The 23,440-nt window shown below is 34.8% G+C and overlaps 1 protein-coding gene across 2 annotated transcripts in view; it reads left to right on the top strand.

The window, feature by feature from the left end:
* The window catches only part of LMBRD2 (LMBR1 domain containing 2), a 62,608-nt gene extending 40,678 nt beyond the window's left edge, over positions 1-21,930 (top strand). Inside the window, exons 10-18 of one of the 2 annotated variants that reach the window (XM_033179359.1) lie at positions 2,170-2,351; positions 3,491-3,624; positions 4,967-5,072; positions 5,564-5,661; positions 8,808-8,911; positions 10,080-10,126; positions 11,430-11,535; positions 14,819-14,948; positions 16,226-21,930. In XM_033179359.1, the coding sequence (XP_033035250.1) occupies positions 2,170-2,351; positions 3,491-3,624; positions 4,967-5,072; positions 5,564-5,661; positions 8,808-8,911; positions 10,080-10,126; positions 11,430-11,535; positions 14,819-14,948; positions 16,226-16,286 (968 nt within the window). In that variant the 3' untranslated portion in view covers positions 16,287-21,930. The remainder of the gene's footprint in view (positions 1-2,169; positions 2,352-3,490; positions 3,625-4,966; positions 5,073-5,563; positions 5,662-8,807; positions 8,912-10,079; positions 10,127-11,429; positions 11,536-14,818; positions 14,949-16,225) is intronic. The other variant, XM_033179360.1, reaches the window with a different exon arrangement.
* Positions 21,931-23,440: the final 1,510 nt, after the last annotated feature.

Below are 23,440 nucleotides of genomic sequence, written 5' to 3'. Positions count from 1 at the left end.
GAGAATCGCTTGAACCCGGGAGGCGGAGGTTGCAGTGAGCCGACATTGTGCCACTGCACTCCAGCCTGGCAACAGAGTGAGACTTGGTCTCAAATAAAAAAAAAAAGAAACATGAGAATTTGATAAGACAATAGAGAATTTCTAGGACAATGTTCATGACTAGTAGAGATGAGGTAGGAAACAGTGAACAATGAAGAGAATGGTGGAGGTAAGGCACAGATGTAACTAGCTGAGAAGTTGTAGTGGTAGAAACTTGGGAAAATTCTCCTCTGATCGCTTTGTTTTCTTAATGAAATGTGGAGAGTAAGTATAGAAGAGGAGATTTTAGAGATTTGAGGAGGGAAGAGAAGGTGCAAAATAGTTACCTAGCAGAGTGGGCATCGAAGAAGATTGGCGAATTACAGTAGGCTAGCGAGGCAGTACTGAGGACCCACTTGAAGCTAGTGATTAAGAATTTAAAGTGAGGCCAGTCAACGAGGTTGGGTGTCTTTCTCCTGCAGTGTGCAGCTGTGTGGATGCAGGCTCAGAGTAGCCAGGGAGTTGGATTTAACCAGGTGTGGTTTAGCTTAACAGGTACAGTGGAGCAAAATGGGGCAAAGTAAGTGTGATACTGTCCTCAAAGACTGGAATCTGAGCTGCATGAGGAAGGAAGGGCATCAAAGTGTTAAATAACAGTAGAAGTGTGATAGAATAAATTGATTTTTCTTCCAGGTATGGCCAGTCAGTGGAGTTGAAATACTGTACTAGATGAAGGTATTCTTTGGAGACAAGCATGCTGGAATGCGATTATATGGAAGGGCTGGAGATGCTGATAATGAAAGGTTTAGGCATCACTGTAGCAACAAGTAATTGAGGTAGGATGGAGGGAAAGTTCATTAGAGAGGAGGTCAAGGAAATGAGAGACAAGGGTATTGAAAGGGGAATCATTTATGTGGGTATTGAAATCACTAGGAATTATGATGAGAGAAAAGTTGTAAAGAATTACAGTGAACCAGAAGCTCAACTATTCAATAAATGAAGTAAAAATATAGCTTTTTAATTTATTGAGCTTTCTTTTTTAAATTTTTCTTTATACCTAAATTCAGACTTAAAACCAAAATGGTGCTGAGTGTGGTGGCTTACGCCTGTAATCCTAACACTTTGGGAGGCTGAGGTGGGTGGATCACGAGGTCAGGAGATCGAGACCATCCTGCCTAACACAGTGAAACACCATCTCTACTAAAAATACAAAAAATTAGCCGGGCGTGGTAGCACGCGTCTAATAAAAATACAAAAAGTTAGCTGGGTGTGGTGGCACTCCCCTGTAGTTCCAGCTACTTGGGAGGCTGAAGCAGGAGAATTACTTTAACCCTGGAGTCAGAGGTTGCAGTGAGCTGAGATCACACCACTGCACTCCAGCCTGGGCGACAGAGCAAGACTCCGTCTCAAAACAAAATAAGACAAAACAAAACAGTACAAAATATTCCCATATACCCTTCAACCAGGCTTTCCAATGTTAACATTTTGCCATATTGATTTGCTTTGTCTGTATGTATTTTTTCTTACTATTTTAGAGTTGTATCCAGACATGATGCCTCCTTGTTCCTAAATGTTTCTGTGTATACTTTCTAAAAATAAAGATATTTTCTTACATAGCCAAATACAGCCATCAAAATAGAAAATTAATATTTATACTGTACTATTATTTACAGACCTTATTCAGATTTTGCTATAATTATCCCAATAATATTTTTTGTAAAAAATCCCAGATCATGTATCGCATTCAGTTATTATGTCTCCTTAGTTTCCTCTCATCTAACACAGTTTCTCAGTCTTTGTGTTTTATGATATATCAGAAAATGTTTTTGGGAGTATAGGCCAGTTTTTTGTTGAATGTCCCTGAATTTGACTTTGATGTTTCTTTAAAATTAGATGCAGGTTCTGCATTTTTTATAGGAATACCACAGCAGCAATGTCATGTTCCTATCAGTACATCACAGCAGGAGGCACATGATGTCAGTTTGTCCCATCATGGATGATCATTTGGTTAGGGTGGTATCTGCCTGTGCCGTTAAATTGTTGTTTTTCTCTTTGAAATTAAGTATCTTATTGGGAGATATTTTGAAACAATGTAAATACCCCATTAGTCTTTTATAGTTTTCCTAATCATTTTTTTCTTTTATCTTCTAGAATGGTACTGGGAATGTCTTTTGCGACCATGGTTTTACAAGATACTTGCTGTGGTTCTGTCCATCTTCTCCGTGATTGTTGTGTGGTCAGAGTGCACATTCTTTAGCACTACTCCTGTCTTATCCCTCTTTGCGGTCTTCATACAGCTGGCAGAAAAAACATATAATTATATTTATATAGAGGTCAGTTTATTTTATGTCTGTCATAAATAGATGTCACTTCGTAGTATAATCCTTAACTATTTTCTCCATGTATTTCTTCTAGTAAAAATGAAAGCCGTGAAGTTTTCTGCAGTGTTGTTATTCAAAGTTCCAGAAATGTGCTTCATTATTTTACCCACGCTATAGAAACTAATAACTATTTGAGGAGAGATAAAAAGTTGCAAGATAGTGTAAAAATCTGAGAATTTTTTTTTTTTTTTTTTTGGAGGCAGAGTCTTGCTCTGTCACCCAGGTTGGAGTATAGTAGCGTGAATATGGCTCACTGCAGCCTAGATTTTCCAGGCTCAAGAGATCCTCTCACTTTAGCCTCCCAAGTAGCTGGGCCTACAGTCATGCACCACCATCCCCTGCTAATTTTTGTATTTTTTTATAGAGTCAGGGTTTGCCATGTTGCCCAGGCTGGTCTGGAACTCTTGCACTAAAGTGATCCTCCTGCTTCAGCCTCCCGAAGTGCTGGGATGACAGACGTGAACCATCACTCTTGGCCCTAGGAATACTTTGATTATATTTATGCCAGTAAAGCTACATAACTTGTAGGCCTCATGTGAGGAGTTGCCAAGGGAATGGGAAAACAGGCTCACATTAGAAGGTAGATTTGAAACTTTTGGATCTAGGATGTTAAACAGTTTGAAATGTAGGTTTTTTCCTAATCTTAGTGGGTGATTTAAAAGTTCTCTATTACTGTATTTCAATTATAGAGCATCAATAAATGTTAGAAATGGAGGCTAGACTGGGCGTGGTGGCTGTAATCCCAGCTCTTTGGGAGGCGGAGGCGGGTGGATCACGAGGTCAGGAGTTTGAGACCAGCCTGGCAAACATGGTGAAACCCCGTCTCTACTAAAAATACAAAAATTAGCCGGGCATGGTGGCACATGCCTGTAATCCCAGCTCCTCAGGAGGCTGAGGCAGGAGAATCACTTGAACCCGGGAGGTAGAGGTTGCAGTGAGCCAAGATTGTGCCACTGCACTCCAGCCTCGGCTACAGGGCCCAGACTCCGTCTCAGAAAAAGAAAAAAAAAAATGAAGGATAATGCTTGTAATTGTTAAGTGCTAAAGTCTGTTTGTTTTAAACAAACTGCTTTGTTTTTGTTTTTTTCCAGATTGCTTGCTTCCTTTCCATCTTCTTCCTAAGTATCTGTGTTTATTCTACTGTGTTCAGGATTCGTGTATTTAACTATTATTACTTGGCTTCACATCACCAGACTGATGCTTATAGCCTTCTTTTCAGTGGCATGTAAGTAGGATTATGTTTAGAAACAAGAGAAATGTCATCACTGAGTGTATTCTTATGGATCTTTTATTTTTGCTCACAGGTGTTCCACTAACATCTATATTTCTATCAGCTAATTGATTAGGTTTAAATATTAAATTGATGTTTGTTGATTGCCAGCTAACTCCTGCTTGAGTTTTAAGGTTAAAGTAGGTATACTGGGTAAAGTAGGCTAGAAGGCAGAAGAAACATACTTAGTGAGCCTGGATTTACCAACCAGAGATTAGCTAGTAGAAATAATGGAGAGTTTAGAGACTAAGTCAGACCTAGATGGTGTCCTAAGATTCAGTGGTCTGTCACTGAGTTGAGGAGGACTGGGAAAACCAAAAAGAACAATTTTTCCTGAGGAATTTAGAGAGGATTTAGAGAGATATCTTCAAGTTGGGTGAGATTGTACAATCTATTAGTTGTTCTTATTGTTAAATGAGTCCTATGAGGTATTTATAAAGGATGAACTTAGATAATTTTGTAGAGGAGTTGACATCTAAAGTATTTTTAAGCATCTTTTTTGTTGTTTTCCAAATAATTATGGACTCACAGGAAGTTGCAAATATAGTACAAAAAGTCCTATGTAACCTTCACTGTACCCCCAGTGATATCAAAACCGGGAAATGAGAGTAAAACATTACTTTTAACTATATACTACAGACTTTAGTTCTCACCATTTTTTTAATCCTTCATTCATTTGTGTGTGTGTGTGTGTGTGTGTGTAGATTCCTGTAGGCACCAACACAATCAAGATTCAGAACAGTTCTGTCACCACAAAAGAATTCTCTCATATTATGTTTTTTTTTTTATTCATATCCACACTTTATTCTCCCCAGCCCCAATTATCCAAGTGGGTTTGTAAGGCAGTCTTTTTATTTGGACAGAATCGAACAACTTTATGTCTGTGCTTGTCAGAATGACGTATGTTGATACAACTTCAGTTCTTTTATGTACTGAATACAATTCACCTTGAGGATGTTACTGTCCTTGTCATGCTGTGAGATGGATTTTACGGATGACTTAGTTGTAGGAGATGCATGCAAAGGCATTCCACAATTTGTGGGGATAAAGCAATAGCAGAAACCATAAAAGCAAGGAGCTTGAGTCTGTAGTCATGTAGGCATTGATGTGGCAATTTTCAGAATACCTCTCAAGTAAGTGAGGGCAGGTCACATTAAGAATTCAATGTATGTATAAAGCAAATAGATGAAAATTTTAGCTATAATTATCTGAAATGTTTTTAATACATCTCAGTATAATATAAAATGTATTTTACTGCTTTACTTTTTATATACATATTTTTAAATGTTTTTTGCAGGCTATTTTGCCGTTTGACACCTCCTTTATGTCTTAATTTCTTGGGTTTGACCCATATGGATTCATCTATCTCTCACAAGAATACTCAGCCAACTGCTTACACATCTGTAAGTGCGGTCAGAAAATGGAATTCCTTAGTTTCACTATGTATATGAGATGCTGTTATTGTGAAATTTCTTTTAATGCCATCAGAAAAGTTCTACAGTGTTACTGGTAAAATTTTCTCTTAAAGATTGTATATGTATTACTATTGACTGGATAAAAGTGATTTTGCTTCTTTTATGATAAAAATGTTTTTTGGTTCATGTAGGTTGTCTAACTGAGCAGTATCAAAAGAATTGACCTATACTAATATTAACTTTATATTTATAGTCAATGTATGTGATAATTTTGAGTAATAATTACATTAATTTTCCTTAAGAGAAAACCTCAATAAAAAGCAGATTTTAAAAAATAAGTCCATTTACTGCTTTTTTTCTACTTTTTAAAAAGTTCAAATGGATTGGCATAACTGGTTATAGGCAAATTTTCTAATGAAGGAAAGGAATGGAAATTATAGAGCTATTCCAATTTAACTTACTTTTTTCTTGCTCTTCAGATTATGGGTTCCATGAAAGTTTTATCCTTTATTGCAGATGGATTCTATATATATTATCCTATGTTGGTGGTAATTCTCTGCATTGCTACTTATTTTAGGTAAGAAACTTAACATTATTTTTTCTTTTGCTCTTAAATCTGGATATCCTTTCTCTTTAAAACTCTTTTCAGTGTTTACTGATTGAGTTTCAGTTTGTTTTATTGTGGCTTTGGAGAAGCTGGGGATAGTTCAAAGGGACTACTGGAGTGATCAGGTGCTATTCTCCCTCTAAAAAATTTAAAGAAAAAAGAGGTAGAGTTATTATTCTATTATAATAAATAATATTATTTTAACATTATTCTATTTAGGCTAAAAAATGATAGGATTAATTACAGAGTATTAACTCTAAGTCCTGGCCTTTGACACTAACAGCTAGCATAGCCTGCAAAACACCCTTCTGTCCAGCTTTTTTCTAATGACATAAATTAGCCTTGGAGCTTTCCAATAATTATTGCTGGGTGTCTAGATGCTTCAGACCATGACCAGAACAAAGGGTCAGGTGAGGACCAATTGTAATCAAGCTGTACATTAAGACTAGAGGAGAAATTTTCTCCTGTGTCGGAAAGCACATGGAATGCTCTTTTCATGGAATTTGAATGAATGGTAGAATCTAGGCAGGAGTGAGATTCAAAAGGGTTTAAAGGATAGGTGTACTTGGCTTCTAGCATCTGTCTTTCCTTCTTTTTATATGCCAGGCCTCCTCATCCTGTACTCTGCCCTCTTTCATTGCCTAAGTGCTCCATAACATACCCAAAATACCACTTTTTCAAAAACACTTAGAAATGTTCATTGCTTACTCTTCTGAGAAAAATAAATTTTATCTACTTACTTTATTTAAATCTTCCAATACCATTTTATAGTTGTTACAGATAATATCTACTAACATTACAGTAATGAGTAAACAGATATTGTTTAAAATACATTCTCTATTGAATTTTTAAAAATATATTTTACTTTCTCATAAGTAAAATAACTAAAAGATTATAACTTCAGATTGTAGCAGGACGAGCCACAGACAAGAACCCCTCAGACACCCAAGTTGTAGAAGGAAAGGGCTTTATTCAGCTGGGAGCATCGGCAGACTCACGTGTCCAAAAACTGAGCTCCCCGAATGAGCAATTCTTGTCCCTTTTAAGGGCTTACAACTCTAAGGGGATCCGCGTGAGGGTTGTGATTATTGAACAAGCAGGGGGTATGTGACTGGGGGCTGTATGCACCGGTAATTAGAACGGAACAGAACAGGACAGGGATTTTCACGACGCTTTTCCATACAATGTCTGAAATCTATAGATAACACAAGCAGTTAGGTCAGGGGCTGATGTTTAACTACCAGGCCCAGGGTGCGGTGCTGGGCTGTCTGCCAGTGGATTCCATTTCTGCCTTTTAGTTTTTACTTCTTCTTTCTTTATAGGCAGAAATAGGGCATAAGACAATATGAGGGGTGTTCTCCTCCCTTAAAATAATACTTTTAATGTGAACTGATAGCAAATCTAATATTTTGAGTGTTTTCTTTAGGTGGAGAAAACAGTAACAGATCTACAGTGTGAAAATGAAGTATTAAAAGAAGAGTCTAGTCATACTTTGTGTGCCTAAAACTATGTTTTTATTATGTGCTTAATTATTTGAAAAGTTAATAAAGTGGAACATTAAGAACTTGTAATATATAATTTTTTTTAATGTTAGCAGTTATGTTGGCAAGATTAGCATTTCTTCTTACCTTGTTAGATGGTTGTATGGATCAAGTGATATGGGCCAGAATAATGCTTTGTCAACTATAAAATCTTAGCTATAAGGAATCACTATGTCTAGAGAAAGGAAAATTGTTTAATCATTAAAAGTGTCTTTCTAATCAGGATAAACTTTGAGTGCCATTTTATCTTTAAGGGGAAAAAAAGTTAATTTTCAGATTAACTCACAGAATAGATGTTCTGTTATAGAACACCTGAAGCAATGCCTTACTAACATTTCAATGATAGGTTGACTTGATAATCCATTTTCATTTGAAATGCTGCCAGAATTAGTCTAATTCCCATGCTATTAGCAACATAGCCACACCCAACACAGCCACACCCAGAGTGAATATTCAGACTTACCTGCCTAGAGAGCGTAATGTTGTTTCCTGACACTTTAGACAAAGATAAAACCTTCCCAGAGACAGTGATCTAATTCTGAGCTTCTCATCCCAGAGTATAGTACTTTCACAAGGATATGAACATGGTAAGGAAATGTTTGAAGTCAGAGAGTTAACATAATCATCTGCAAAACCCCAATTTTACCCAATGGTAATACATAATAAACATTTTTTATATGAATGAAACAAGTAGATATATTATGGATTAGCTAGATATTTACACATTTTTCCTGCAAAATGGAATTTTCCTTCACTTTTTCCCTTTGTCTCTCTCTCGCTCTCTCCTTCACCACTTTCTCTTCCCTTTTCCTCCCTGTCTGTGTAGAAGTACATCACTGAAAAAGTTTGAGAACTAATATAATAAAAAGAACTGCTTGGTTTTTGTCTGGGATTTAAATTCTAAGTCTGTCATTTATTAAGGGCTCTTTAGCAAAGTATTTAACCCCTTAGGCCTATTTTCTTACCTGTAAAGTGATATTTATCTCTTAGAGTGATAGTAAAAATTAAATAAGAAGGCATCTGTAAATTATCTGATGTATAGTTGGATCTTAAACAAATATTAATCCTGCCTATTCACCTATTGTTTCCTTCCTTGTGTTCCATGTTTTCAGTATTCTCATCTTGTACAACAATCAAATTTAAAGTAAATAGCAAATAAGATATAAGGTAGTAGGCTTCAGATAAGATACAGTAATCAATTTGTAGTGTATAAAAGCTATTTAAATAGTTAACTAGATCAGAGGGAAAAAATTGCTCTTACATTATTATAGTTATCATTTTAGCATCTTGGTGTAATTGTTTTCTGAAGGTATGCTGATAACTTGACTTAATTGACATCTATAAGAAACCTGAATATAGTGCATACCCTAATCAGTGAAGTACAGGGCATACACTTCTTAGAAAGGGAGATAAGTGATACTTCTTGAAGCATGTCAGATGTGACTGTAGATAACTATATGATAACAGGTAATGAAGCATAGTCTTCTTTTGGAGTGACAATGCTAAAGAACAATTCATCTAAATATTTACAATGTGAAATAATGCTTGTCTTTTTTAAAAACCTGCTTTTATTAGTTTGGGAACCCGTTGTTTGAATCTGCTTGGTTTCCAGCAGTTTATGGGAGATGATGATATGACATCAGACTTAGTTAATGAAGGAAAAGAATTAATCAGAAAAGGTAAGATTTGTCTTTTAAAATAAATGAAGGGAAAATACTAAATGCTAAGACTCAAAATACAAAATTAATATTTGTATAGTTTGTGAATAATTTTTAATCTATCCTAAGAAATTATCAATTAATGCAAATTTCTAGCTAAAAATGTACATGTAGCCTTCCTAGCAAAAATAATTTGAAAACATAAGTAATTGTTTTATCTGTCTTTAAGAAATTCTGAAGCTTAAATTATTAGTATGTCTGCAGCTAGATAACACCCTTGTTTGGTCTTGGAATCATTTTCATGTTTACCTTGAAACATAATTGCCAAATTCTGTACAGTTATAAAGCTCATTAATTTAAAGAATCATCAGTTTGATACTGCATGGGAAATCATTCAAGCAAAGGCTACTTTTTTAGAATGTGATGATCATTAATAGCCTGTTACAATACATGGCACTCTGGTAGAATCAAATCACAAAACTGAGTGTATTAAATTTACTGATGTTCAAAATGATGGTAGCATGGAGGGAAAAAAAGTTGACTTTTGGGACGTTGGTTCTTAGACATTCTCCCTTCTTGAGTCTGGGGCTTTTGTGTGATTATGGGTTGAATGTAAGCCAAAATGTATTGCAGCTCCAAAATAAGTTAGTGTAGCCTTCACATGCTCTCCTATTAGACCTCATATGGCATAGCACATCCAGTCCTGGGTAAGATTTTTAAGAATAAGACTGATAAATTAAAAGGTATTTAGAGAAGGACAGCTAGAATTATGAGTCTGTAGAGCGTATCCTGTGGGAAAAAAGTGAAAACATCATGTCTGTAACCTAAAGAGAGTAACCAAGAAAACCACTCATACAGAAAGAAGAGAAGTATGAACTTAACTGAGAAGACAGGAATAAAAGAGAATAGAATTTACAGAGAAACAAATTTCAGGTCATTGTGAGAAAGAACTCTTTGTTCACTAAAGTTATTTAAACAGAGACTACAGGGCCATCTGCAACAAAAATACGGAAGGCATTCACTATTGAGAGAGGTAACCTCTCAAATTCTTGCCAGCAATAACCTATAACATTTGATTTTGTGATAATTTAAAAGAAATATCAGTCATAGCCCGATATCTTTACTTCAGTTACACTATGTCTGATTAAACCATGTTATGCCATATTTGAGATCATTTTTCTGTCTTTAGAGAAGAGAAAAAGGCAAAGGCAAGAAGAAGGCGAAAATCGAAGAAGAGTAAGTACAGTATTAACTTCTGTAATCTGAAGATTAATTTGAAATATTTCTTAAGAATCTTACTATTTTGGAATAATTAGCTAAAGACAAAAAAAAACAGTGGGAAAATGTTATAAGATATTTTTAAAGAAAGGGAATTTTAATACTTTCAGGTATATACACTAAGTATCCTGACAGACCTGTTCTAAAAGTCATTAGTAATAAATTACTTCATGTTTGGCGTCGAGCAGCTTCTTGCCTAAAGTAGGTGCTCCGTGAATATTTGTTGAATGAATAAATAAATAAATTTGTGTATTCTTGCTATTAAAGTGGTTTTGATTGCTTTAAAATTGTTTCTCTTTTTTTAGTGCTGTGATATTAATTTTATTCTTTCTTAATTTTTCTTTACGCCTCCATTTTCTGAGTCAAACTAACCTCCTAGAAAGTGAAAAGGCAAAAATTGAGTAAAATCTAATTATAATTACCACATATTTTTAACAAATAGGTGTATATACTGGCAAAGTAAAGACTAATAGTTGTCTTTGTGTATCTTCATATATGTGTATCTTCTTTATTTTAGAAGGCAGAACTAGAACCAAAGAGTAGAAGTTACTAGAGATAGATTTTTCTTCTCTGTGAGAATTTCTAAATTACACGATTTACCAGAATTGCAATAGGCTTCTCAGACATAGAAAATTACATGCTATCTAGTCAGAGAGCCAAAAAGCATCTGGCAAGGATGTTTTAGAATGAGACCCTGCACTGCATGGAAAGTTGCATTAGGTGATTTCTAATGTCCCTTTCAATTCAAGAATTTAATGAGTAGAATCCAGTTAATATGGTTTTACTACATTTAAGATGACTCACAATGCCGCGTGAGTCATAGACTAATTATGTTTGTATACAGCTTTAGCTGTTGACTTTTTAGCTCTCTAATATTTGTAGTTTATTTGAGTGAAAGAAAATTTTGTTAACATCTATTAGTCATTATGGGTTCTTATAACTTTTGCATGGTCTAAGTAAGCTTGTAGTAATATTGTTTTACATTTTAGATAGATGAATAACAATCAAAGTTAGCAAAAATGTCTCTGTCATTTGTAGAAGTTAAAGTTTGTAGAGACTGTGACTTCAATAAATCATATAAAAATAAAAACATTGACCTATGATTTTTAGAGATACTAGGATAATTATATTGATTACCAATGAATTTATGATGAAAATAAATTATATTACATTGCATATGTAATCTCTTGATATTAATGGATTATTTTCTCTTCTCTTATTATGTTCTCTTGTTATATATTTATTTGTGCTTCTTTTCTAGGAATGGAAAGAACGTTATGGACACAATAGAGAAGATTCCACTAGGAACAGAAATATCCATACTGACCCCAAAGAGTCAAACTTCTCAGATGTTAATACCAACCGTTGTAAGTAGTTTATCTTCTAGTTGACTTGGAAATCGTTTTCTTGTGCTTGCTTGCATAGAGATTGAGTGTTAGAATACTCATCCAGAAATGCCTTTGTAGAATTATGAATGTGTATTTGCAGTGACTTTTTTTTTTTTTTCTCCCACATTCCTCAGTATATAGAAGGAAGGGGAAGCTCAAATATGTACTCTGGTCGGGAAACGAGAAACTGGGGCATCAAATAAATAGTTTTAAGTATACTAACCCTAAATAATGTAAGCACTTATCCCAGGTGTGTTCTAGGCAGGTGTTTATTTCTACTATTTACCTTGATGTTTTTCTTTCCTATTAATTGGTGTAGGTTATTTGATCATTTTTATAATAATTTATTGACTGACCTGTATAAGTTAGGCATATTCCCAGGTATACAGCAATACAAAGAAGGTATGCTTCTTGTCCTCAGGATGCTCATAATTGAGTGAGGGACTGATACCAGACAGAAGCCATCTGCCACCAGGGTGGGTTTGGAAACCTTCCTGTGTCACTGACCCACACCGACATGAGGCAGAAGCTATTTAGGAGGTGCTAGGAAACCAGTTTTTCCTAGAACCTTGAGCTGAATAGAAGAAAGAGGTTGTTTCTGAGAGAGATGTAAGATTGCTGAGGCTTCAGTACACAGAGGATGGAGGAGAAAAACTGAGCACTCTCACCCACTCAGCTACAAGTTTCGCACTGAGTGAGGAATAGAAACATGGAGAAGACTCCCTCTGTTTCATATCCATATCAGGGACTACTGAAATCTGAGAGTAGAAAAAGAATACTGAGAGAAATCCTCTGACATTTGAGGCCCTACTAAGTACAAAGTCATAGGATTTCATTACTAGAGAAATGTGAAGTCTGTGGGGACTTAAGGAAACTAAAGCAACAACCAAATCCAAACTCAGATCAACTATAGGTTGAGTGCAGACCTCAACAGTGGTGATCTAATAGAAGAGGTGTGCCCGTTCTGGGCATAAAACTATGATTTCTTTCCATCTTTTCCTTCTTTTACACATAATGTCTGGCTTTTAACCCAAAATTATGAGATATACAAGAAAGTGAGATAATATGAGCCATTTTCAAAACATAAAATAGTGAATATACCAGACCCAGAGGTGGCTCAAATATTGAAATTATCAGATAGTGCAGTGATTTTAAAATAACCAATTGGTATGTTAAATGATCTGATGGAAAGCTTGGACAATGTGCATGAACAGATAGGAGAGAATTTCACCAGAGAGATGGAAACTATACAAAAGAGCTAAATAGAAATGTTAAAAATATTTTAATTAGGCTGTATATGATATTGTAGATTTCTCATGACAGCTCTGATGGAAGGATGCACACCTGATGCAGAAGGAATTCAGCTTGGGGAATGGAAAAAGAGGGCTTATCTTAGGAAAGAGTTTTTATAATGAAGAAATATTTCTGTAATAAGGACATGTTTAGCTGAGTATTTAAGAATGAATAGTACTTAGCCAGGTGAAAGGTATTTTAATTAGAAGGGAGACTAAGTGCAGGACATTGTGGGATGAGAGAACCTTTGGGAAAATGTATGTTTTTCTCTGTAACTAAAGCCTAAGCATGGTGAGGCTAATAAGAGAGGGGGCCACAGAGGTAGTTGAGGAACAGATATTGTCATTCTCCAGTGTTTGGATTTGGGGCCGGGCACTGTGGCTCATGCCTGTGAGGCCGAGGTGGGTGGATCACCTGAGGTTAGGAGTTCGAGACCAACATGGCTAACATGGTGAAACGCCGTCTCTACTAAAAATACAAAAAGTAGCTGGGCATGGTGGTACGCACCTGTAATCCCAGCTACTCAGGAGGCTGAAACGGGAGAATTGCTTGAACCCAGGAGGCGGAAGTTGTAGTGAGCCAAGATCATGTCACTGAACTCCAACCTGGGCAACAGAGCAAGACTCCATCTCAAAAACAAAAGAAAAAAAAGTTTGGATTTTGACCTAAAGGTAAGGTTTCAATCTGGGAAGAAGTATGATAAGATTTTTGATTTAGAAAGATGAATGTAATGGCAGTATAAAGCATAATTCTTAGGGAAGTGAGATATAGAAACCATTTCAGAGACTGTTTGGTAATGCAGTCAAGAAATAATTAGGGCCTAAAATAAGGCAGTTGTCCTGGAGATGAAAAGAAAAGGATTTATTTGAAGGACTTTAGGGTAGAATAAATAGGAAAGGGCTGAAGCTTTAGTTAAAACTGGGAAATAGGATTCTGTAAAGGGATTTGGATGCTTGCTTACCATAGAGTGGAAGGAAGTTTACAGAATGGAAAAATCTGGCAAGATGGGAGAATGCTTGAGAGGAGGAATCACAAAGCCATAGGATGATGAATTAGAGAGAATCTGGCATGTATTGGGCAATTGCAATTTGCTGAATGAGTGACAGAAAAGATGAAGAGACTTGCATTTAGGACAAAGTCCAAGCTTACAAAAATGTAAATATGATATAATTGGCTTGCATTAAGCTCTCAGAAAGAACTATATCCTAAAGCTGTTGTAAATTTACTTGGACTCCTCTGAACAACATTGTGAAAATTTGGTTTGTTTATAAAGAAATCCCTATCCACATAGAGAAGGGAAAGTTAGTTTTCTTTATCTACTGTCTGGTATGATAATCATTAGCCACATGCGGCTATTGAGCACTTGGAACATGTTGAAATGATAGTATTTTGGATATATTGTGTTTAAATATATTAAAATTAATTTCACTTGTTTCTCTTTACTTTTTAATATAGCTACTAGAAAATTTCTAATTAAAGATCAGCTTGCATTCTCTTTCTATTGGCTAGTGCTACCCATACTCTTGCCTTATGGTAAAAAGACTCACACCTTTTTTTCAGAGTTTGAGCTGATTACACCTTAAAGTCCTAGCCAAGAAATGAAGTTTACTGTAAAACCAACTTAAACTACTTTTGTTAATGAACAGTTTCACCATTGTGATACCGTAGTTAAATGTTAATTCTGAGTTACACTAATGAAATGTTTGCACTGTATCTGCTTCTGAGCTTAGAGAGCTTCTTAGCTAACTACAAGGCTAGAGAACTTTTCCTTGCTATATTCTATTATACTGCTTATAATTTCAATCTGATTTTAAGGAACTATGTAGTTATCTTTTCTTATGTTCTTTATCTTCACAATGAAAATTCAGATTCCTTGGAATTTTGATTTTTCTTTCTGTACCTCCATAGACTGTGACCCATAAATTAATAGACAGTAGGGAAGTAGACGTTTTTCCCCCTTCCTTTGCAGCTGCATTCAAATATACCAGGGCTAATAACAGGACTGAAAGGGACCGGATAGAACTTCTCCAAGATGCAGAACCTTTGGATTTTAATGCAGAAACATTCACTGATGATCCTCTTGAATCTGAATCAGGAAGGTAAGTTCTGGTTGTGACATTTTAGCTCTAGCATTCCTCTACAATTTTAATAATACATTGACTTGACAAGGTTGAAAATAAGTAAGTAAAGGTAAAAGTAAACAAGTGATAAGTAAAGGAAAATGTTCATTTTTACTAATAATAAAAAATGTATTAAGTAACTTTTGATACCTTTTTAGACTTTCTAATGCTTTTATATTTTAAAAATTATATCATCCAGTAATGATAACTAAAATTGTTATCTTCATACAATACTAGTGGAATTATAAATAAGAAAGAATAATTGAAATATATAGCAAAGGATCACAACAATATTTATATGCCTGTTTCTGATGGTCCCATTTGTGCAGTTTATCTGCTGCATAGGAGTGTCTAGATGCCAGACACTATTCTAAGCCCTTTAACAAAAATACTGTAATTGGGCCGGGCGCGGTGGCTCAAGCCTGTAATCCCAGCACTTTGGGAGGCCGAGACGGGCGGATCACGAGGTCAGGAGATCGAGACCATCCTGGCTAACATGGTGAAACCCCGTCTCTACTAAAAATACAAAAAACTAGCCGGGCGAGGTGGCGGGCGCCTGTAGTCCCAGCTACTCGGGAGGCTGAGGCAGGAGAATGGCGTGAACCCGGGAGGCGGAGCTTGCAGTGAGCCGAGATTGCGCCACTGCACTCCAGTCTGGGCGACAGAGCGAGACTCTGCCTCAAAAAAAAAAAAAAAAAAAAAAAAATACTGTAATTGTATGGTTGCAAATTCAGTTGGATTTAAATCCAGAGAGGCTCAGTAAGCTGCCTAGAGTCACACAACTTGTAAATGGCAAGTCAGGCATTCAAATTCCAGTATTCTGGCTAGAGTCTGTACTTTTAGCCATTATCCTATGAGGACATAATTAAATAAAAGCAAAATATCATGTGCACAAAAATGTTTACTACATTATTGCCTCTATGCAGTGAAAACCTAGGTTATATTTATATGCAACAATTGAGAGTGGTTATTGAATTGATTAATCTCCCAGATGTGTCTTACATCCCCCGCCGCTTCTTTTTACATCTCTCACTCTGTCGTGCATATATACTAGGGTCTAAAGCAGTTGCTGGTTGATTTATAATTAAGTCCTTTTGGATAATGTACTTGGAGGGTAAGTTTCTGCTTTCAGCTACTGACTAGATTTTACAGTACTTACAAATTATGTGGCCACCCCCTTTTAATGTATTCTTATTTTCTTCTCTTCCTTTATTATTTTTGATGCCTCAGATCATTTCTTTATGTTCCCTTTTTAGGTATCAGCCTGGTGGACGATATCTCTCGATGTCTCGCAGTGACATATTTAATGATGTTTAAAGTCTGAAAAAGTTTGTGGGGCCGCTAACCAAGGTCAACACATCAGTTCAGTCTTGATGAACATCTGTGTACCCTAGAATTTCCTCTATACTCAGTGAAAAGTGTCAAGATAACAAAAAAAACACTGAGAATTAATTATGTCTTAGGAATAATAGTTTAATGTGCATTGAATAGAGTATCACCTTTTCCAACAAGATTTATTACGTATCATTTCCTAAGCATCTGCCTTAGAAGTACAGTTACAGTGGAAAGATTTTTAAAAAGATCAACATATGTTAAGAACATGCAGTTCAGTTTGTTTCAGATTAATTTTTTTTTTTAGGAGAGTTATTTTAAAGATTCAAGGAAGCCATAAGTCATACTAAATAATATTATATACAGTTTGATTATTGTGACTTACATTTTTGTTACTTCTAAAAAATATATTCAACCTGTATTTCCCAAAGAAATGTAAGTGAATGGAGACCTCAAATAATAACTGTATTCATAAAACTCATGTCTTAAAACAAGGCTTACTTACTAGACATAACTGAATGTAAAAAGTGCTTTTTCAAATCTGTTTGCAAACTAGTGGGGATTTTTGCATGTATAAGATGAAGATTATATTTCAACTGATGTGTGTCTGTGTATTTAGCATGTGTACTGTAATCAGGTGATAATAGTATTCCTTCAGTCTTTGTAGTAACTGGATTTTTTTATGCTTCTGGTATTGCTTGATAAAAGATTTTCATTTCAGAAAACTATGTTCACATTTATCATTTAACCTATTGATTTAAATGTTGATCATGCCATTCAAGGATAAATCCTAGGCATTAATGGAAAATAGTGTTTTTTTCTTTTTAGTAGTCAAAGAGTCCAACAAAATCCTTTAATATTTAAAGGTACCTGTTCATACTTTTTGAGAAAAAAATTGGTTATTCAAAGGTAAAAAGTGAGTCAATTTACTGTTATTACTGATACATTGTGGTTTATAGAAAACCAAACTATATTAGAACGGAAATGTGTAATAACTTGTTGGTTAAACATTCTTACTAAATAGATTGTTTTAACCTTTGTGTTTAAGCTAAATTTATGTATTATATTTTAAAGCATTAGTGTTTTATTGAAAAGTGAACATGTTTGATCGCAGCATGCTTGCAGAGAGTTTTCTTATGTCCCTAGAATATTTGCGACTGTTACTGAATCCATGCTACGTTGGGTGACCATACTTCAGCTTGCCTAATACAGTCTCAGTGTAACACCTCGTATCCTGTTTATTACTAGTGATTACTTTCACCCTCAAGTATCCCAGTTTGAAAATGAATTATATGGTTCCCCTAACTTGAAGTTAATCTTTCCCCAAGACATAAATTTAAAATTTTTATTTTTCTTTTTAATGAATATTATCATGTAAGTTTTTTAAAAACACAGCTCTATGCAGATATTGAAAGGAATAGAGCATCATCCTCATTATCTGAAAATTTTGATCTTTGGGTTTTTATGATCTTTGAGATTAGATTCTTTTTAAAATAATTATCAGTGGATAGACTTGTTCTGAATTGAAGGTCATATAGACTACACTTAAGAACACATACATACCGTCTTTTCATGTGAAGTGTGACCAGAGAGCAATAAGCCAGGAGCAGAGATACTTTGATGCTCTTTGTAATTTCATGATTGACTAATTCAATACCTTGGGCAAATCACGTAGCTCTTCAGTGCCTCAAGTGCTTCATTTTGCACCTTCATTTGCAGAATGCAGATGATACTTGCTATTTACCAGCTGATCTACCTTACAAAGCTATTGTGAGGAAGTTGAGTTGGTGTTTATGTACTGGAGTTTATAACTGTGCTATTTTTCCTAGTGATACTTGAAGGTATTGGATGGGGGAAATGGTCATCCAAGAAAGGGGTCCAGTTTCTTCTTATTACAGAAAAGCTTACAAGTCCCTAAAGCAAAAATGCTTTTTGGACTAATTCATCAAAAGTCCTGTGAAACTAGTGTTGTTTTATTTAGTCTTTGGGTTTACTTTGAAATAATTTCTTAAGTATAATGTTTCTCTTCAGGTTTTGTAATGAAATTAAAATGCTGTTGTTGAAACAGAAGCAGAAAAGGAAAATAAATTAGACAATTACTTTTATAACTAACGTTTATAATGCCCTAAGATAAATTGGTAGGAATGTATAAGGTAATGTTACCACTTCTCTTTAGTATTAAATTTTTTATGGTTATAATAATTGAAGTATATACATGCATACACTTCACAAACAGTATAGATTCCTTTATGACTTTCAAGTTATATTTAAAATAATATTTGGTTGTTTCAGTGATTCAGAGTATTCAACTTTTGAAGCAGAATTTGTCTTACAGAATGTTATTTACAATCATATAAAAATGTTATTTTGTTGGATAAATTTGAGTTCAGAAGGCAATGACTTGACCCTGGAAGACTGAGTTTATTGCTAGGGAACCAAGTTAATATTTGGCAAACAACCTTGTGTAAAAAACTGTAGTGGTACAAGTTTTCTCATTTGAGAAGCTTACTGAAATATAATGACATCTACTGCAAAATAGGACTACTAAATGCACGTACTTTACACGCAAAGTACATTTCTTAAAGAGTTATTTCTGGTAATTTTTGATGACTTTATTACTTGATAGTAAGTATTTGTTTAAAAATTTCCAAATTATTCTTTAAATAGTTGTTAGGTAAGAATATTCAGTAAGCCAGTAATTCAGAATAACTATTTCAGAAAACAATAATAATCTATTAATTTAATGAATCACCTCTAAATTACTAATTAACTTCTTTTACAACATAAATAACTTGTTATCAATAGAGCATTTTTGTAAAAAACGAAAGTATAAGTTTAATTATTAAAACTTGCTCTCTTACCAAATGAATACAAAGGCTTTTGAATAATCTCATTGCATAAGAGGCCCTCATTTCACAAAAATGGTAAGAACTAAATCAAAAGATTCAAAGGTTTTCCCTTTATAAAGAATCAGAAAATTTGACAATCCAGACATTCAGAAAAACATTCTGCCAGTTGACTTTTTTCGACTACTATTTTATTAGATGATCGGTTCTGAAATTAAACGGGATGTATGCCCAAATTAAATTAGCATAGGAATGTGTGTGGTTTTTTTAAAAGTATATTTTAGCATATTAATGGAGAAATTTAATTTACATTCAGTTACAAACCTCATTCTTTATAGCAATAATAGGTTCTTGATGGTGTGCTGACTACCATATTAGAGAAAAAATAAACTCCCCATATTATAATTCACCTGTTTAGTAAGGTGAGTTTCTTACTTGTGATTTGAGTGGACCGTGCCTAAAAATTACAAGTATATTTGCGCTAAGTGACAAAATATGTCCCTGAAAAATATTAGCATACTTGAATCATCAAATGTAATGGATTGTATTAAATTATAAATGTTAAGAAGTAAGTGGATTTAGGATTTTGTCTTTCTTTTCTTATGTCCTCTCTCATTCCTTTATACCTTTCTTCCTTTCTGAGGCCTATGTTTATATAGTATGACTTTTAATCTGCTGAAAGATTTTCCTTCTGTTTTGTGTACAGAGTTGTTTTTGATGAGTAGTACACTTAGAAGGAACCAGTCTGACTACAAATCCCACTACTTGAAATAGCAATATTGTACCTAAAGTAGTCAAATAGATTTTGCTAGACAACTAAGCAACATCTGAATACAAATGTAAAGTATGCTGGCTCAGTGTATCTTTTAGGTCACTAACTTGGACACATCAGTAAATAAATAATTTTCAGTGTAATATTTTTACATAAAAATAGATTTCCCCCCAAAATTTAGGATTTATTTAGATTATTGAGACATCTTTTATGAAAAGGAATTAATAAATAACATACATCATCAAAACTTTTCTTAGGAGAGTTGAAACAATAGAAGAAGGTTACAGAAGGCCTTCTAAAATATGAATTCCCATCTGTATGAGGTACTTCTTTCCAACTCAGTGACTTTTTGCCCAGAAACTTGGAAGACCAGGCAGTTTTCTTTCCCCTTTCCTGACTCCTGGAGACAAGGCCCTAGGAGCCATTTCCTCCAGTAGGGCAGGCCGTAGTCCTGCTCTGTCTTACTTCCCACTGCAGCAGGAATATGTCCACTCCTCTGATTCCTTCCGTACCCAGCCTGGTTTAACTAAAATTTTATTTCTATTTTCAAAAGATTGATCCATTGAGGTCAATTGAGGACTCACTATAGTTTTTAAATCTGTTAATAAAGCAAGAATATTGGCATGTTTCTCTTCTCATCAATATCCTAAAAGACATTTGTTTTTTACACACTCCTTGGGAAAAATTAACTTTTTTTTTACTGAAAATATTTCCTTTTGTGATTATCTTGATCTCAAATTATTTTGTGAAAGAATTTTACTGTACTAGTTCAAAAGAGTAGAAAGAATGATTTACTATTCCAGACATATGTAGGGTAAAATAATTTATTTAAACTGACTGTGCAACACCATTTAGAGTTGATACTGACATAAATGTTATTAGCCAACTAATTTGGAACTGTATGTCTCAACAATGCTGGCAACTATCTTCCCTACTTAGTATACCAAGTTGTAGGGGAGAAACTGTATTTATTTTTTAAAAGCAATCCAATGGATTTGTTTTTGTTCATATTTTGAAAACAAGTTGTAGGATTTTTCTTATTTTAGAAGGTAGAAAATATGTGGACCTGTGTTTTAAATCACTATAATATGTATTTATAAATTATAACATTGAATGATACAACAAAGCTCTAATACTGATGTTCTCACTTTCTGATATTTAATTTTTATAAATGCTTTTGTAAGTAACTAATTGTAGTATTGCTTTTAAATAGTTTTAAAATCTATCTCAAATAAGTTCTGCCCAGACCTATTTCCTTAGGACAGTATTCTAAAGTTCAGTAGTCCAGTGTGAGCTTGAAATACTCCTACATCCCTTCAGTGATTTTTTACATATACCAATATGCAGGCAAATAATTAATATAGCAAAAACCTAATTTCTGCATTGCATTAATAAAATATTTGTTGTTTTGCCTTTATCTAATTCAGTTGATTAGGTGAAATAGAAAATCTTTTCAAATGTGCATATGATCATCATTTTTCAAAATGTTACTGTGGTCATTTTTGGTGCATGATGCCAAATTTATCTTTAGTCAGCCATTGCTACCTGATATGTAATGACAAATGTTTTATTATCTGATCATTGGGTTGTAAATTAAACTACCTTTTTCTCTGTAGAGTCTCACTACATTTTCAAATGTGTATGTGGAAAAAGCTGCAAAGTGCTACCTATAAGCAAATTAGTAACTTTGGCCTTATCTATGCATAGTGTTCTCTCAGTTTGGTTTTGATAAATTCATTGACTTGCAGTTCCTTTGTGGTATTTTAATTTATTGTGATGTAATGAATTTTTTGAAATGTTCATTTGATTAGCTGTTAAAATATAGGAAAGAATGTAGCTTTGCATGAAATAAACTACATTTCTACAAGTTAAGAATTTTGCTGATTATTTATATATTTTACTTCATTTGAGATTAAGATTCTTTTAAGTAGATTCAGGAGTTCTTTGTTCCCTATCAATGTATTAGCAAATATGACAAAATAAATGTTTTAAAATAAATACGTGTACTTTAGTTTCCACATTACTTTTTCTTATGTTTAAAAGTAATTATAGGCCGGGCGTGGTGGCTCATGCCTGTAATCCCAGCACTTTGGGAGGTTGAGGCAGGCGGATCACGAGGTCAGGAGATCAAGACTACCCTGGCGAACACAGTGAAACCCTGTCTCTACTAAAAATACAAAAAAGTTAGCCGGGTGTGGTAGTGGGCACCTGTAGTCATAGCTACTCAGGAGGCTGAGGCAGGAGAATGGCTTGACACTAGGAGGTAGAGCTTGCAGTGAGCAAAGATCACGCCATTGCACTCCAGCCTGGGTGACAGAGTGAGACTCTGTCTCAAAAAAAAAAAAGTGTATATGTATTGAAACATACTGTACCCCATAAATATGGACACTTATGTATCAATTTAAAACAAAAACTTATTTTAAAAAATTTTAAAAAGAGAAGTAACCCCCTCACTATAAAATGCTTAAAGAAAATTATATCAGAAACCAATGAAACTGAAAATGGGAGAACAGCAGAGAAAATCAACACCACCAAAAGCTGGAACTTTAAAAAAAAAAAAAAAAGATCAATAAATTTGATGAAAAAAAATTTTTTTTTTTTTTTTTTTGAGACAGAGTCTTGCTCTGTCACCCAGGCTGGAGTGCAGTGGCACAATCTCGGCTCACTGCAAGTTCCGCCTCCCGGGTTCACACCATTCTCCTGCCTCAGCCTTCCGAGTAGCTGGGACTACAGGGACCCACCACTATGCCCAGCAACCTTTTTTTTTTTTTTTTTTTTTTTGTATTTTTAGTAGAGACGAGATTTCACTGTGGTCTCGATCTTCTGACCTCGTGATCCTCCAGCCTCGGCCTCCCAAAGTGCTGGAATTACAGGTGTGAGCCACTGCACCTGGCCAAATTTGATGAAATTTTAACCAGGCTAACCAAGAAGACAGAGTAGGCTGCTTTCCTGTATAACAAGAATGAACAATTGGAATTTGAAATTAAAAACACAACACTATTTACATTGGTCTTAGCTAATAGAGTAAGAGAAGAAAGGGAATAAAAAGTGTACAGATTCTTTTTTGTTCACAGATGACATAATTGTCTGTGTAGAAAGTCCAAAAAATGTCAGAATAACTCCTAGACTAATAAGCAATTATAGGCCAGGTGTGGTGGTTCACGCCTGTAATCCCAGCACTTTGGGAGGCCAAGGCAGGCAGATCACGAGATCAGGAGATCGAGACCATCCTGGCTAACAATGAAACCCCATCTCTACTAAAAATACAAAAAATTAGCCAGCTGTAGTGGTAGGCGCCTGTAGTCCCAGCTACTCGGGAGGCTGAGGCTGGAGAATGGCGTGAACCCAGGAGGCGGAGCTTGCAGTGAGCTGCAATCGCACCACCGCACTCCAGCCTGGGTGACAGAGTGAGACTCTGTCTCAAAAAACAAAAAAATAAGCAAGTATAGCAAGGCTACAAGAAACAAGGTTAATATACAAAAGTCAATCACTTTCCTATATAGCAGCAATGGACAAGTAGA

The sequence above is a fragment of the Trachypithecus francoisi genome, unplaced genomic scaffold, assembly GCF_009764315.1.
Source record: "Trachypithecus francoisi isolate TF-2019V2 unplaced genomic scaffold, Tfra_2.0 Lachesis_group2, whole genome shotgun sequence".
Classification (NCBI taxonomy): Eukaryota; Metazoa; Chordata; class Mammalia; order Primates; family Cercopithecidae; genus Trachypithecus; species Trachypithecus francoisi.
This window is presented reverse-complemented; position numbering and strand designations above follow the sequence as displayed.